The sequence below is a fragment of the Esox lucius genome, chromosome 11, assembly GCF_011004845.1.
Source record: "Esox lucius isolate fEsoLuc1 chromosome 11, fEsoLuc1.pri, whole genome shotgun sequence".
Lineage (NCBI taxonomy): Eukaryota > Metazoa > Chordata > Actinopteri > Esociformes > Esocidae > Esox > Esox lucius.
Window position 1 is genome coordinate 5,770,818 of NC_047579.1, and position 16,608 is coordinate 5,787,425.

The following is a 16,608-nucleotide window of genomic DNA, read 5'->3' on the forward strand; positions in this document are numbered from 1 at the left end:
TTCTGCCACCGCTTGAGCCCACTGGCCATCTCATTTGATATGTCCTGGACACCACTGAAAACATGGCCAATTGGATACGGGGTGCTCTATGCAACTAACACTGTGGTTGCTGATGTATTTAGTATTGAATAATCAGCATGCACATGCTTTATTTAAAGTGACAGTCCACAGAAACACAAAACACGCAATTCGATTTTATTTAAGTGCTAGCCAATATGTTCTGTATATAAGTGGGTAAAATATTTTTTTCGCTATGATTTATTCTCAGTGAAAATTGTACATTAATGCATAACAGCTGTATGCAGAGATGGGCAGTATTTTTGATACATGTATTTCAAATACCTATTTCAAATACAAAATAGGACTTTGTGACTCAAAATAGGACTTGGAGTCACATTATGAGTTGCCGTGATGAAATTCACACAAGTTGGAACAGCCTGTGTGTCTATTGTTTACATTTCAATACGTTTCAATCCAGCCCACAATCCAGAAGTGCAAATAGCATGGGGGTGATGGGGCAGAGGCAGCAGGGCTCACTGCACCATGTTCCACCACATAAAAAGCTTTGTTGTCCTGACGGGCCCTGAGCCTCCGCCGGTCCGGGTGTGGTCGTCCCGGTCTTGCGGTCGGGAGCCCGCGCCTTTGGGGGGGGGTACTGTCACGTCCCGGCTGTGCCCCTAGCCATCTCTGCGCTGGGCTCGGGGCATAGCCAGGACAGGACAGGAGGTGGCCTTTAGCCACCTCTACTCCTATTTTTTGGTTTCCCCAATTGGAGGCAGGTGTTAGTTATTGCCTCCAATTGGGGACCCTATTTAAGTTTAGTTTGTTAGGCCCCAAGGCGTGGTTCATTTTGGTTTTGTGTATCCTGTGTAAGGAAGACCCACGTCACTGGTTGCTGCCTTTTTGTTTGTTGGAGTCCTTCTTTCTTTTGTTTGATTAAACATGGATTACCTTCCCTACCTCTACTCTGCGCCTGTGTCCTTTCCATCCCACGACCGTGACATTTGTTTACAATTATATACCCAATAACAATTACTATTTAACACTATACTATGTCAACATTTATACAGAATAAGTTTCACTATTTCAGTAAATCCTGGCATTGATCTGAGCTGTTGTTGCTTATTTTATGAAGTATTGAATAAAGAAATCTACTGAATACGTACGTCCTTGAACTTGGACGTGCACCTGGGCTGCTGGTGGGGTGGGACCAGGGTCTTCAGATTAATTATCAGTTATTTAGTAATTTGATAAAAATACTTTTGGTGTTTTACATCATCATGTAACAACTCAGCATAAAAATTATTCTTGAAAATTACAATTGAAAGCAGATTATCTAGCCAAACTTTTGTTTCGTCATAAAATAATGACCAGGTCTGTTTTAATTTTTCATTGATGCGTAACCTAGCCCATCATTTGGCAAGTAATATGTCTGATTTAGGTAGGCTGTGGCATTTAAACGATGCCCAATTGGCACTAAGGGACCTAAAGTGTGCCAAGAAAACATCCCCCACACCATTACACCACCACCACCAGCCTGCACAGTGGTAACAAGGCATGATGGATCCATGTTCTCATTCGGTTTATGCCAAATTCTGACTCTACCATCTGAATGTCTCAACAGAAATCGAGACTCATCAGACCAGGCAACATTCTTCCAGTCTTCAACTGTCCAATTTTGGTGAGCTCGTGCAAATTGTAGCCTCTTTTTCCTATTTGTAGTGGAGATGAGTAGTACCCGGTGGGGTCTTCTGCTGTTGTAGCCCATCCGCCTCAAGGCTATGCGTGTTGTGGCTTCAAAAATGCTTTGCTGCATACTTCGGTTGTAACGAGTGGTTATTTCAGTCAAATTTGCTCTTCTATCAGCTTGAATCAGTCGGCCCATTCTCCTCTGACCTCTAGCATCAACAAGGCATTTTCATCCACAGGACTGCTGCATACTGGATGTTTTTCCCTTTTCACACCATTCTTTGTAAACCCTAGAAATGGTTGTGCGTGAAAATCCCAGTAACTGATTGTGAAATGCTCAGACCGGCCCGTCTGGTACCAACAACCATGCCACGCTCAAAATTGCTTAAATCACCTATCTTTCCCATTCTGACATTCAGTTTGGAGTTCAGGAGATTGTCTTGACCAGGACCACACCCCTAAATGCATTGAAGCAACTGCCATGTGATTGGTTGATTTGATAATTGCATTAATGAGAAATTGAACAGGTGTTCCTAATAATCCTTTAGGTGAGTGTAGATCTGTCAATGTCCAGTCAAATCTGTTAATGTTTACATAGATCTGTCAATGTCCAGTCAAACCTGTAAATGCTTACATAGATCTGTCAATGTCCAGTCAAACCTGTACATGCTTACATAGATCTGTCAATGTCCTGTCAAACCTGTAAATGTTTACGTAGATATGTCAATTAAGACGGGTATCTCAATTTGCTGTATTTTTTTGGTCTCGTTCCCCTCTTCGGACTGAAGCAAAATTTGACTTAGAGTCCAGAGGGTTTAATAGGAAATATGCCCTTTTTTTAAATAATGGTATGACATCTTATGATAATACATTGCATTTCCCAATATTTATTTTCATAAAATCATGGCCTTTTCATAATATTGTGAGCCATTTCAAAACGTAATGAAATATTTCAACATTTAATGACATATTTTAAAGCGTATTTTACGATCACAAGCGATATGTCAATCAAATCAAAGTGGTTGGTCTTTAGCCGCTGATCCAGCAAAATAACAGTTGCTCGTTTATTCAAACTGGATTTTGCAGGATTTTGCAGCATTAGCACTTGTGCTGAGTAATAACAATAAATGAAAAGGTTTTCTTGGTGATTCAACAAGTTGATTCATTCAATTGATTCATGACTCTAGTTTACAGGTTACATCTTCAGTGGTGTCAATCATGTATTTACTCGCTACTAGCGAATTATTGTCAATGTTTTACTACAGTGTGCCCTACTGAACATGACCATGAATAGAGTGAAACATCATGTTGTGTTTGACACAGGGATCATCTGACACAGAGACACTGAGGAGTCATAATAATAAACCCAAAACCCTGGATAAAGGGCCTCAGTGAATGTGCTGTTGAATGTGTACAGGTGGGTCAGTGTGTCAGAGGAGACCCTGTAGAAGGACAGAGTGCCGGCTGGCCAGTCCAGATACACTCCTACTCTGTGGGAGCCTGAGGAGGTATCAGGTAGGACAGATCTCTTGTTATTGTGCCAGGCATAGTAATTGTTACCATCACAATCCAGTCTCCAGGACCTCTCATTGTATCCAAGACAGCAGTCATCACCTTGTCCTCTCCTGTTGATTCCTTTATATGTCACTCCTATCCCAGTCCCTCCTCGACTCCACTCTACCTCCCAGTAACAGCGTCCAGACAGACCCTCTCTACACAACACCTGAGGCCAGTAGTCAAATCTCTCTGGGTTATCAGGATACGGCTGCTTCTCTTCCCCATATGTCACCTTTCTGTCCTCCTCAGACAGACAGAGGTCTCTGTTTACTGTGTTTAGGTCCAGTGTGAGATTACAGCACCCTGATGGATGAGACCAAGAAACAATATAACACATCATTAACATTCATATTATACACACACATGCATATTGTATTTCTTTATTGTCCTATACTGGATATCAAGACACTCAGACAAAACACACAAACACACACATACAGAATGAAACATACACACACAGACATGTGAACACACACACCAGCTGTACAGTGAGGGAAATAATTATTTGATCCCCTGCTGATTTTGTACTTTGCCCACTGACAAAGAAATTATCAATCTAAAATTTTAATGGTAGGTTCATTTGAACAGTGAGAGACAGAATAACAACTAAAAGAAAAACACATGTCAAAAATGATATAAATTGATTTGCATTTTAAAGAGGGAAATAAGTCTTGGATCCCCTCTCAATTAGAAAGTTTTCTGGCTCCCAGGTGTCTTTTAAACTGGTAACGAGCTGAGATTAGGAGCACACTCTTAAAGGGACTGCTCTTAATCTCATCTTGTTACCTGTATAAAAGAAACCTGTCCACAGAAGCAATCAATCAGATTCTCTCCACCATGGCAAAGACCAAAGAGCTGTCTAAGGATGTTAGGGACAAGATTGTAGACCTAAACAAGGCTGGAATGGGCTACAAGACCATCGCCAAGCAGCTTGGTGAGAAGGGACAATGGACGGGGCCATGTACCATCAAATCTTGCATGAGAACCTCATGTACTAAGTACTAAGTCATGTTTTGCAGAGGGGTCAAATACTTATTTCACTCATTAAAATGCAAATCAATTTATAACATTTTTGATATGCGTTTTTCTGGATTTTTTTGTTATTGTGTCTCACTGTTCAAATTAACCTACCACTAAAATTATAGACACATAATTTATTTGTGAGTGGGCAAACATAAAAAATCAGCAGGGGATCAAATTATTTTGTCCCCTCACTGTATGTGTACTGTATAATAAATCACTTACATTTCTTCAGTCCTGATTTCAACCTCCACTCTCCACCATGATCCATACTGTGGAAGACGTAGAGGAGCAGACTGACATTCAGTGATACACAACTTGTCTTACACACAAACAGACACACACAATCACACACCATAATGTACTTCCAACACAAACACAATATACACAACCCCCTCCCCATCACACACACTAGATCCTCCCCCCATCACACACCACACTAGGGTTGGCAGATGAATCAAATTAGGATCCAAATTGCGATATAGACATGGACAATATTTTGGTTGCAACATGTACCATATCTAAAACGTTTTAAAAATGAAGGAGCCAAATGAACGGTTCCATTTTCCACTGTGAATGTTTACCAAATAAAGCAATTCAAAAAGAGTTGTTTGTTTGTCAATAGTGTTATAGAAATTATTGAACTGATGTATACTTAGTCCTATACATGTATGAATGTCCGCACCACTATCCGCTCCACTACCCGCCACTATACGCACCATCCTCCACTATCCGCACCACTATCTGCACCACTATCCGCACCACTATCCGCACCATCCGCCACTATCCGCACCACCATCCGCCACAATCCGCACCACTATCCAGACCACTCTCCGCACCACTATCCGCTCCACAATCCGCCACTATCCGCACCACTATCGGCACCACTATCCGCACCACAATCCACCACTATCCGCACCACAATCCACCACTATCCGCACCACAATCCACCACTATCCTCACCACTATCCGCTCCACAATCCACCACTATCCGCACCACTATCCGCACCACAATCCACCACTATCTGCACCACTATCCGCACAACTATCCGCACTATCCGCCACTATCCGCACCAATATCCTCACCACTATCCACCACTATCCTCACCACTATCTGCATCACTATCCACCACCATCCGTCACTATCCGCCACTATCCGCACCACTATCCGCACCACAATCCACCACTATCCGCACCACTATCCGCACCACTATCCGCACCACTATCCGCACCACTATCCACACCACTATCCACACCACTATCCACACCACTATCCACCACTATCCAGACCACTATCCACACCACTATCCACACCACTATCCACACCACTATCCACCACTATCCAGACCACTATTCACACCACTATCCACACCACTATCCACACCACTATCCACCACTATCCACACCACTATCCACACCACTATCCACCACTATCCACACCACTATTCACACCACTATCCGCCACTATCCAGACCACTATCCACACCACTATTCACACCACTATCCGCACCACTATTCACACCACTATCCACACCACTATTCACACCACTATCCGCCACTATCCAGACCACTATCCACACCACTATTCACACCACTATCCGCCACTATCCACACCACTATCCACACCACTATTCACACCACTATCCGCCACTATCCAGACCACTATCCACACCACTATTCACACCACTATCCACCACTATCCACACCACTATTCACACCACTATCCACCACTATCCACACCACTATCCACACCACTATTCACACCACTATCCGCCACTATCCAGACCACTATCCACACCACTATCCACACCACTATCCACCACTATCCACACCACTATCCACACCACTATTCACACCACTATCCACCACTATCCAGACCACTATCCACACCACTATTCACACCACTATCCGCCACTATCCAGACCACTATCCACACCACTATTCACATCACTATCCGCCACTATCCACACCACTATCCACACCACTATTCACACCACTCTCCGCCACTATCCAGACCACTATCCACACCACTATTCACACCACTATCCACCACTATCCACACCACTATTCACACCACTATCCACACCACTATCCGCCACTATCCAGACCACTATCCACACCACTATTCACACCACTATCCGCACCACTATTCACACCACTATCCACACCACTATTCACACCACTATCCGCCACTATCCAGACCACTATCCACACCACTATTCACACCACTATCCGCCACTATCCACACCACTATCCACACCACTATTCACACCACTATCCGCCACTATCCAGACCACTATCCACACCACTATTCACACCACTATCCACCACTATCCACACCACTATTCACACCACTATCCACCACTATCCACACCACTATCCACACCACTATTCACACCACTATCCGCCACTATCCAGACCACTATCCACACCACTATCCACACCACTATCCACCACTATCCACACCACTATCCACACCACTATTCACACCACTATCCACCACTATCCAGACCACTATCCACACCACTATTCACACCACTATCCGCCACTATCCAGACCACTATCCACACCACTATTCACACCACTATCCGCCACTATCCACACCACTATCCACACCACTATTCACACCACTCTCCGCCACTATCCAGACCACTATCCACACCACTATTCACACCACTATCCACCACTATCCACACCACTATTCACACCACTATCCACACCACTATCCGCCACTATCCAGACCACTATCCACACCACTATTCACACCACTATCCACCACTATCCACACCACTATTCACACCACTATCCACACCACTATCCGCCACTATCCAGACCACTATCCACACCACTATCCACACCACTATCCACACCACTATCCACACCACTATTCACACCACTATCCACCACTATCCACACCACTATCCACACCACTATTCACACCACTATCCGCCACTATCCGCACCACTATCCGCATCACTATCCGCACCACTATCCGCACCACTATCCTCACCACTATCCGCACCACTATCAGCCACCATCCGTCACTATCCTCACCACTATCCGCACCACTATCCGCACCACTATCCGCCACCATCCGTCACTATCCGCACCACTATTCACACCACTATCCGCTCCACTATCCACACCACTATCCGCCACCATCCGCTCCACTATCCACACCACTATCCGCCACCATCCGCTCCACTATCCGCCACTCTCCGATGAACTATATTTTCCTGATCTGTCTGATATGTATGGAGGACTAAATGTGCCATAATATGAAATGAATAAATACATGAATAGGTATATAAATAAATAAATACACATTAAATTTGCATCACCCATTTGAGTGAGCTGCCCACATTAGACTGTGTTTTATGCTTGAAACACTGTGATTGGACACTTGAGAAGAAACCATCAGACAAGGGCTGTCAATCATGTCGCACACAAACGAGTTTCAGTGTTTCCTTGTCCGTTATGGATTCATAATTGGATCACTTTGAGAACTATTTAGCCAGAGACTTTATGTCATTAGTATGTGTCAGGTGGAGGACTGGAGAAATGGGTATGTCTTGTTTGTGCCAGGCTGCCAGCACTGATCTATAGCTCAATAGTAGGCGTAAACCTTTACAATGTATGAAAAATACAGATTTCACCGTAGCAATGTTTTTTAGTTGCCAATAGAATACATTGAGGCTCAGAGGGAGCTGAGCCAGGTCGGGGCAGGCTGGGCAAAACAGACACAACTCAAGCAATATTATTTCCTAGGAACAATATACATTTTCAGTTTCAACATTTGATGTGTTGTCTTTTTGCTATTCCCTTTAGAACAAATGGTATATGTTTTTAATTACATTTTACACAGCATCCCAACTTTTTTGGAAACAGGGTTGTATTTAAATATAAGTAATGAATAATAATGGGTTTTCTGCATAATCACAAATTTCTGGCTTGATATCATATGTTTATGTTGACCTTGAGTACAGATTGGCAGGTCTGTATTTGACACATATTACATAATGCAAAGAAACATGACAGCTTTATACCACATTATTGAAAACATCAACAGACATACTTGAGTTTCTCCAGTCTACAGGTTGGATCCTCCAGTCCAGCAGAGAGCAGTCTGACTCCCGAGGCTCCTGGGTGATTGTAGCTCAGATCCAGTTCTTTCAGATGTGAGGGATTTGACTTCAAAGCTGAGACCAGAGAAGCGAAGCCTTCCTCTGTGACCAGACAGCCTGACAGCCTGTACAGAGTTGATGAAGTGTAATGAGAAAGTGCAATGAGAAATAAGAAAAAAAACATTATTTGAACATCAATGGATAGTGTGGTTTCAACTGCAAATCTCGTCACCGCCTGTAACAATATACAACTCGTATTTTGTTGGTGACTTGTACACTGTAGGTCTGTGGATAAGAGAAGTACTACAAGTGGTCCATGTCCCCCTGGTTGGGAACCACTGCTGTACATAAAGAGCTTCAACTGAGTGATAGAGAGACACGTCCTGATATACTGAAATGTAGCCTACTTCATAGGCACACTATTGTCTAATTCCCTCAGATTTAACAGATCAGTACAAAAACATTGTTAGGGTTAGAAATGTAATTCAACCTGCCCTTTACCCAAATAATATTTAGTGACCCTCTGCCTGGCTGCACCATGGATATAACCCCTGGGCTGTGGGTTATGAGACAACCAGTACATCACTACAAGGCCCAGAGACCTGTCTGAATTAGCTCACAGCTTCTGGCAGAGTGCTCCGGTGTTGATCAACTGTTGAAATTAGTGAGGCAGGTTATATCAGCAACTGCACACACATTTCCAGCACATTTTAACAATACGGCGATAAAACTGAAAACCGTGATAATTTTGGTCACCATAACCATGCAATTAAATATTCATACCGTTTCGTCTATACTATAAGTATGTTTCACAGAGCTGTTCTGATTCTTAGCACACTGCTCGCTCAATCAGGAAGTGTTTAGCTGTGCTTGAGGGTAACACATTCCCCATCTTTACAACCATGATTGAGAATGCAGTCAGCTACTCTACCACAAGGAGTGTAGTAGAGTACAGTGCAACGTGGCAAGGCAGCCCGGTGTGACTTCCACCCATCCACCCCGGAAGCACTGAGACAAATTACTCTGTACTATGATGGATCCACAGGCAGAGTCAGTATGATGTAACCAGGCAGTTCCTGGAGAAATGTTGTAGATGGGAAATTCAAGTCCTTATGAGACACCATGGTAGAATGAAGGGATGTCTACAAAATGAAAGAGTGTAATAGTAATATACTGGGAATGAATGGTGGATCAGTGGACATCAGAGGGGTGGAATGAAGATTAGTTCTAATGTTGGATATACTTGGACTAACAGAAAATTATTATTTATTATGAAATACTGTGTTTTTGTTTGGCATGGTGGTCCTGATAGTTGTGGTGTTTCCTTCCAGCCCTGCTGGGATGTCTGACAGGGTTTGGTCTTTACCAGGGATGGAGGCTTGGACCTGCTGGCAGCTCAGAGCAGGTGGAGGTGGGAACACAGCAGGCATTGGTATTTCCCCTCTGTTGTGTTGTTGTCATGGTTATTGTTATGTTGTCAGTTGTGTTTTTGTTTATTAATTTCTCACCTCAGAGTCTCCAGTCTACATTGCGGATCCTTCAGCCAAGCAGAGAGCTGCTCTACTCCAGTATCCTTCAGGTCATTGTTACTCAGATCCAGTTCTTTCAGCTGTGAGGGGTTTGACTTCAGAGCTGAGACCAGAGAAGCACAGCCTTTCTTTGTGATTCCACAACTTGACAGTCTGGAGAGAGAATATCATGATGTCACAAACAGAATAATAGTTCAGAATAACATTTTACAAATGACATTGTAACATGACACTAGAATGTTTATATACAATCGTACATACAATCGTTAATGTTGACAGTCAATAAATGTACTGCAGATTAAAAAACAGGGTTTTGTGTGTGGCGGGGAGGGTAAATTGAATGACTTTACTTACAGAGCAGTTCTGCAAGTTTTGATCACTGGCAGCAACCCCAGAAGACCTTCCTCTGATGTGGAGTATTTCTTCAGGTCAAACACATCAATCTCCTCTTCTGAAGTCAGTAACACAAAGGCCAGAGCTGACCACTGGGCAGGTGACAGTTCTTCTCTGGAGAGACTTCCTGAACTCAGGTATCTTTGGATCTCCTCCACTAGAGTATGGTCATTCAGTTCATTCAGACAGTGGAAAAGATTGATGCACCTCTCTGAAGAGGGATTCTTTGTGATCTTCTCCTTGATGTACTTCACTGTTTCTTCATGGCTCTGTGAGCTGCTTCTGGTCTTTGTCAGTAGACCTTGTAAATGCTTCTGATTTGACTCCAGTGAGAGACCCAGAAGGAAGCGGAGGAAAAGGTCCAGGTGTCCAGTCTTACTCCGCAAGGCTTTATCCACAGCAGTCTTGTACAATGTGACTTCAGACTTGGAGCTGGACTTTCTGGAAACTTTCCTGACGGTTGATTGTCGTTCCTCCATTATATTCTCATTATTGTTGATGATTGAGTGAAACAAATATACAGCAGCTAGAAACTCCTGAATACTCAGATGCACAAAGCAGTACACCTTGTCCTGGTTCAGCCCACATTCCTCTTTAAAGATCTGTGTACAGACTCCTGAGTAAACTGATGCTTCATTGATATCAATGCTGCACTCTTTCAGGTCTTCTTCATAGAAGATCAGATTGCCTTTCTGTAGTTGTTGGAAAGCCAGTTTTCCCAGTGCCAGAATGTTCTCTTTACTCCAGTGTGGATCTGTCTCTTTTTTCCCATCATACTTTACATTCCTGTGTTTGGACTGAAACACCAGGAAGTGTGAGTACATGTCTGTTAGGGTCTTGGGTAGCTCTACTGTAACATCTGTAGTCAACATGTACTCAAGGACTGTAGCAGTGATCCAACAGAAGACCGGTATGTGACACATGATGTGGAGGCTCCTTGATGTTTTTGTGTGTGAGATTATTTTTCTGGCCAAGTCCTCATCATTGAATCTCTTCCTGAAGTACTCCTCTTTCTGAGGGTCATTGAACCCTCTCACCTCGGTCACCTGGTCAACACACCCTGAAGGGATCTGATTGGCTGCTGCAGGTCTGGTAGTTATCCAGAGGAGAGCAGAGGGAAGCAGATTTCCCTTGATGAGGTTTGTCAGCAGCACATCCACTGAGGTTGACTCTGTCACATCACAACAGCTCTTGTTGTTCTTGAAGTCAAGGTGCAGTCGGCACTCATCCAGACCATCAAAGATGAACACAACTTTGTATGTGTTGTAGTTAGAGATTCTTGCTTTTTTGGTTTCAATTGAGAAATGATTGATGAGTTGAACCAAACTGAGTTTTTCCCCTTTCATCAAATTCAGCTCCCGAAAAGGGAGTGAAAATACAAATTGGACATCCTGATTTGCTTTTCCTTCAGCCCAATCCAGAATGAACTTCTGGACAGAGACTGTTTTTCCAATTCCAGCAACACCCTTTGTCAGCACAGTTCTGATAGGTTTGTCTTGTCCAGGTGTGGGTTTGAAGATGTCATTACATTTGATTGCCGTCTCAGGTCTTGATTGTTTCTTAGTTGTTGTCTCAATCTGTCTCACCTCATGTTCACAATTGACTTCTCCACTTCCACCCTCTGTGATGTAGAGCTCTGTGTAGATCTCATTCAGAAGTGTTCTGTTCCCTTGGTTAGCAATACCCTCAAATAAGCACTGAAACTTCTTCTTCAGGTTAGATTTGTGTTCACAACAAATCACAGCAAGCTGACCTGAATGAAGAAATAACACAGAGTATTGTGTCTATAAACAGTGACAGTATTGTAGGATTGAGTTATAAAGTAGAAGAAATAATACTGAGTATTGTGTTCAAATTATTAAATGATTCAACACATCACTAATAGAAGATCACCAGGTGTCTAAAGGTCACTACATTATTAGTGAGTTAAACAGCTACAAAAAGCTTTTAAACATTCCTCATAATCCAACATTCAACAGTAAAGTTAGACATCTCTTACTTTTCTCCAGTAGGTCAGCAATCTCTTTCTGGTTCATGTTCCGTAGGACATGCAGGGTGATCTTCAGAACCCCCTCTTTAGCACTGCTCTCCTGCTTCTCTTCTTCAGGGTCCACACCTTCTTCATCCTCCTGCTGACTCTCAAAGACTTCTGGGAGATCTGAACTCAGCCTTGTCTTGAACCTCTTTAACTCTTTCTTCACAAATAGCATGATATTCTTTTCAAGTAACTGAAAGGGGGACAATGAAAAAATTCACATTGGACAGAATCAATGTTACTGAAATATCAGACAATACTAATAAATTCATGAATGATTGACAAACCTTACTTAAACTGAAACAAATGTACATAAGAAAACCACATACACTGAATATAGAGGACAGGTCTGTTTGATGACTCTGGACAGATTGACCACTGAGAATCTCTGACTCTGATCTCTCCTGTAGGTTTCTGTGGACATAACATGACATTACATCTACACTTCCAGAGTGCAAACAAACTTCCACAAATTTTTGTATTCCCACTTTCTGGAAGAACTTATTTTTTCAAATTCAAAAACTTACATTTCCTAACCTTTAATCTAAAACTGAATCCTAAAGAAAGAAAGCAATACAGGAAAAATAGGGAGGATAAAGCGATAAATGAGAAAGTAGAATTTGAGGTCAAAATGGGTTCAAGTTCAAAGTTTATTAATCAAATGCATCGAATAACACAGCATCATACTGCACAAAGACATTTTTGTGACATGGCACACAACATCTATGTAGTAAGAATTAAGAAACATATAAAGCAAAAATATAGCAATAATATACATAACAATGTAAACTAGCACCAATGTTTTAAAAAGTGGAATGGGGAATATGAACAATATGGGTAGAAGTATTGAATATTATAGATAAAATATAGATGTAATATGCCCATGTGTGGTGCATACAAAATACGTTTTTAATGTACATAGAATGTACATGGAAAGACATCAGAGCATCTGGAATGTTCAAGTGTGATCAGTATGATCATAGATCAGCATTTCTGGTTGAGGAGCCCTATGGCCTGAGGGAAAAAACTGTTTGTGAGTCAGGAACTGGAAGATGGTATCAGTGTGAACAGACCATAGCCTGGATGGCTGTAGTCTTTGATGATGTTCTGTGATTTCCTATGGCATCATGTATGGTAGAGATGCCTTGCATGGAGGGGAGACCTCCACAGACCTCACCACCCTCTGGAGGTACTTGTGGTCTGTAGTGGACCAGCTGCCGTGCCAGGCAGTAATGCAGCTTTAGATAATGCTCTCAATGGTGCACCTGTAGAAGTTGGGGAGAGTTTTTACAGACATGCCAAACTTCTTGAGTCTCCTCAGGAAGTATAGTTGTTTTTGGGCAGTATTCACTGCCGAGTTTGCATGCCTGTTCCAAGTGAGACTCTCTCCACTTCAGCTTCATCTCCATCGTTTTGCAGATGAGATGCGTGTAGTTTGTCCATTTTATTGTCCAAGGATTGAACATTTGCAAGTAAAATGCTCAGTAATGGCATATTAGTATCTCGTCCGAGATATACATAGGATACTGGCATGTTTGTCTCTATTCTTTCTTCTCTGTCGGCGTACTGGTAAACAAATCGGCAGCAGGACAGGAATCACAGAAAGCGTAAGTAGTGTAAAAGTCCATATTCAATGATGAAAGTTTTTCAAAAGTGCTAGTCGATCGTACTGTGTGAGCTACAGTTCAGCAGGAACAAAAATAAAAACAATATAAACAACGTAAATAGTAATAAGCCAAAAATTATGTATTGAACCTGGAGCCATTGTCAGTGCGAACTTTCTCTACGGCGAACATCCTAAAAAGGAAGAAATTAAAGGAGGAATCCTGGTATAGTAACCAAAAATGTGGCAATAAATGGTATTGTGCTCATAACGTAGCATTGACTATCGCAATAGAAACATGTATGTCACGTCCTGACTATGCCCCTAGCCATCTCTGCGCTGGGCTCGGGGCATAGTCAGGACAGAACAGGAGGTGGCACCTCTAGCCACCTCCGATCCTTTTGGTATCCCCAACTGGTGGCAGGTGTTAATCGTTGCCTCCAATTGGGGACACAATTTAAGTTACTTGTTTAGCCACACCGGTGTGGTTCATTTTGGTTTCTCCCTGTGTAGGATAGCCCACGTTACTGGTTGCTGCTTTTGTTTTGCCTTCTTTTACATTAAACATGGATTATTTCCACTACATCGACTCTGTGCCTGTGTCCTACCACAACCTCACACGTGACAATGTGGGTTGTTAAACCCCTTTATCTCACAGTTAAAAACCACAACACAAAATGTTTTTCATAAACCTTGGCCTAGATATTGTATTGTCAAAAGAATGAAGTGAGTGTTACATTGTTTTAACGAATAATTTAACAGGTTCATTGGTTCTTTTTTCAATAGAAGGCTCTTCCTTTTTCAAGGAAACTCCTTAAAATTAAGAAGATACTAAAACCATTTGTCCAAAAAGTATTGGTAGTCATCTCATCTCATATATTTTAATAATTACATTTTTATACATTTTAATATGTTCTTATTTCTAACAAATGCAAATTACAATGTTTCCCTGTGTGAATGACAGGCTAGCTTGACTGGCGCTAAAGCTAGCTTCAATGCTTACAGACATTTTATTTTACTATAAATTATATCATATATATTCTACTTAGCTTGGTGTTTCATATCGAATGCTTTATAAATTCCTCACTTTCTATAAAATGTTTTAAATAATGTTAATCTGGTTCCTCAGCTTTTAGTCATTTGTCTTACTCTCTATCAACCAGTAGCTAATGTGAGCAACAGTAAGCCCATGATGCTGAATATGTATCAATAACACAAAAACTACTTTGTGGGTTTATTAATAAAATGCATTCTACTGCCTTTGTACCAGCTTGATTTAATGCATCATAATAAATATGAAACTATACTTTTTGTTATTTATCTAGCTTGTTAATTACCATGGTACAACTCATAATACAGGTTAACCATAGTATTTCCATGATCCAAATCTATACAGTGATTTGATGCAATAAGATGATGTTATAAATGATAAGACCATCATAATTAAAGTCTGAAAAACATGACATGTTTCCATGATTCAGACTAAACCATGTTATAAGTGGAAGTGACTTTCATAGTAACTGTTTTATAAAACATGAAAAGGGGTTAGGGATAATAAAACCAACACCATGAAAGATAGAAAAACGTGTTACCTGTACTTGTTTATATTCTGATGTCTTTAAAGATGTCATATAGATGTTTTTGTTAAATCTGTATACATTGTAAAGATTTGGTTTGTCTGTAATGTCTTTTTTGTTGGTTTTGGACCCAGGAAGACTTTCATGGCATCGGATTATGGAGAATTGAATGAACAAATAAGAGACAATGTTGACAATCACTGAACTTGACACTTTATTTTTTATTACCTTTGTTTAGTAGAAAAGTCTCCCTCTCTGAACTCCATTGGATTATTCATAGACCGGTCACTCTTCATGGACAGACAGCTGGGTACAGGGGAGGCTGGTCTCTTTTTATGGTCCCTGTAAATAATTTAGTTAAATACAATAAAACAGTGTTATTGTTTATAGTGGACTTTCTTAGTATTTATTGTAGTATTTGGACACAGTGAGTCTTTCTCTCTTGCTGGACCCTATAAATAATACTGAAGCAGGACTCAGAGTGATGTGTATATATTGGCAGGACTCAGAGTGATGTGTATATATTGGCAGGACTCAGAGTGATGTGTATATATTGGCAGGACTCAGAGTGATGTGTATATATTGGCAGGACTCAGAGTGATGTGTATATATTGGCAGGACTCAGAGTGATGTGTATATATTGGCAGGACTCAGAGTGATGTGTATATATTGGACTTGGTGATTGGTGTGTGTGAACCAAGTAAGTGTTTCTGAACTGTCTTGTTTAAATGTTAAACTAAAATAGTATTTATTTTGTACAATTGAGGACGTAATTATTATAGAAAAACATGTGCACCAATATTCAATACACACATAGAAGTCAAAACACCTACAGATCAATAATAAATACAATCCTGGATAGTATTGGTTAACAGAACACTAATAAACAGATCCACCATTAACCTGTCTGTCTCTCACCCTGAAACTCCCTTTCTGAACTTCATAGGTGGTTCCATAGACCGGTCACTCATCTCGGACACACAGCTGGAGACAGTGGAGGCTGGTCTCTTCTGCCGTTTTACCCTTCAACACAACAAGGGGAAATATTCAGTCACTTTTCTACTCTGAACGCAGATGTGGA

General features: G+C 41.5%; 1 protein-coding gene across 1 annotated transcript in view; it reads right to left on the reverse strand.

Annotated features, from left to right (window-relative positions):
* Positions 1-2,184: 2,184 nt before the first annotated feature.
* LOC105007854 (NLR family CARD domain-containing protein 3-like) overlaps positions 2,185-16,608 on the reverse strand; it is a 38,149-nt gene continuing 23,725 nt past the window's right edge. The window contains exons 4-14 of the mRNA XM_034295647.1: positions 16,446-16,550; positions 15,756-15,869; positions 12,677-12,761; positions 12,312-12,540; positions 10,274-12,065; positions 9,899-10,072; positions 8,459-8,515; positions 7,207-7,346; positions 5,375-5,430; positions 4,492-4,630; positions 2,185-3,549 (exon numbers count right to left, since the gene is read on the reverse strand). Coding sequence (XP_034151538.1) covers positions 2,993-3,549; positions 4,492-4,630; positions 5,375-5,430; positions 7,207-7,346; positions 8,459-8,515; positions 9,899-10,072; positions 10,274-12,065; positions 12,312-12,540; positions 12,677-12,761; positions 15,756-15,869; positions 16,446-16,550 — 3,448 coding nt within the window. The 3' untranslated portion in view covers positions 2,185-2,992. The remainder of the gene's footprint in view (positions 3,550-4,491; positions 4,631-5,374; positions 5,431-7,206; positions 7,347-8,458; positions 8,516-9,898; positions 10,073-10,273; positions 12,066-12,311; positions 12,541-12,676; positions 12,762-15,755; positions 15,870-16,445; positions 16,551-16,608) is intronic.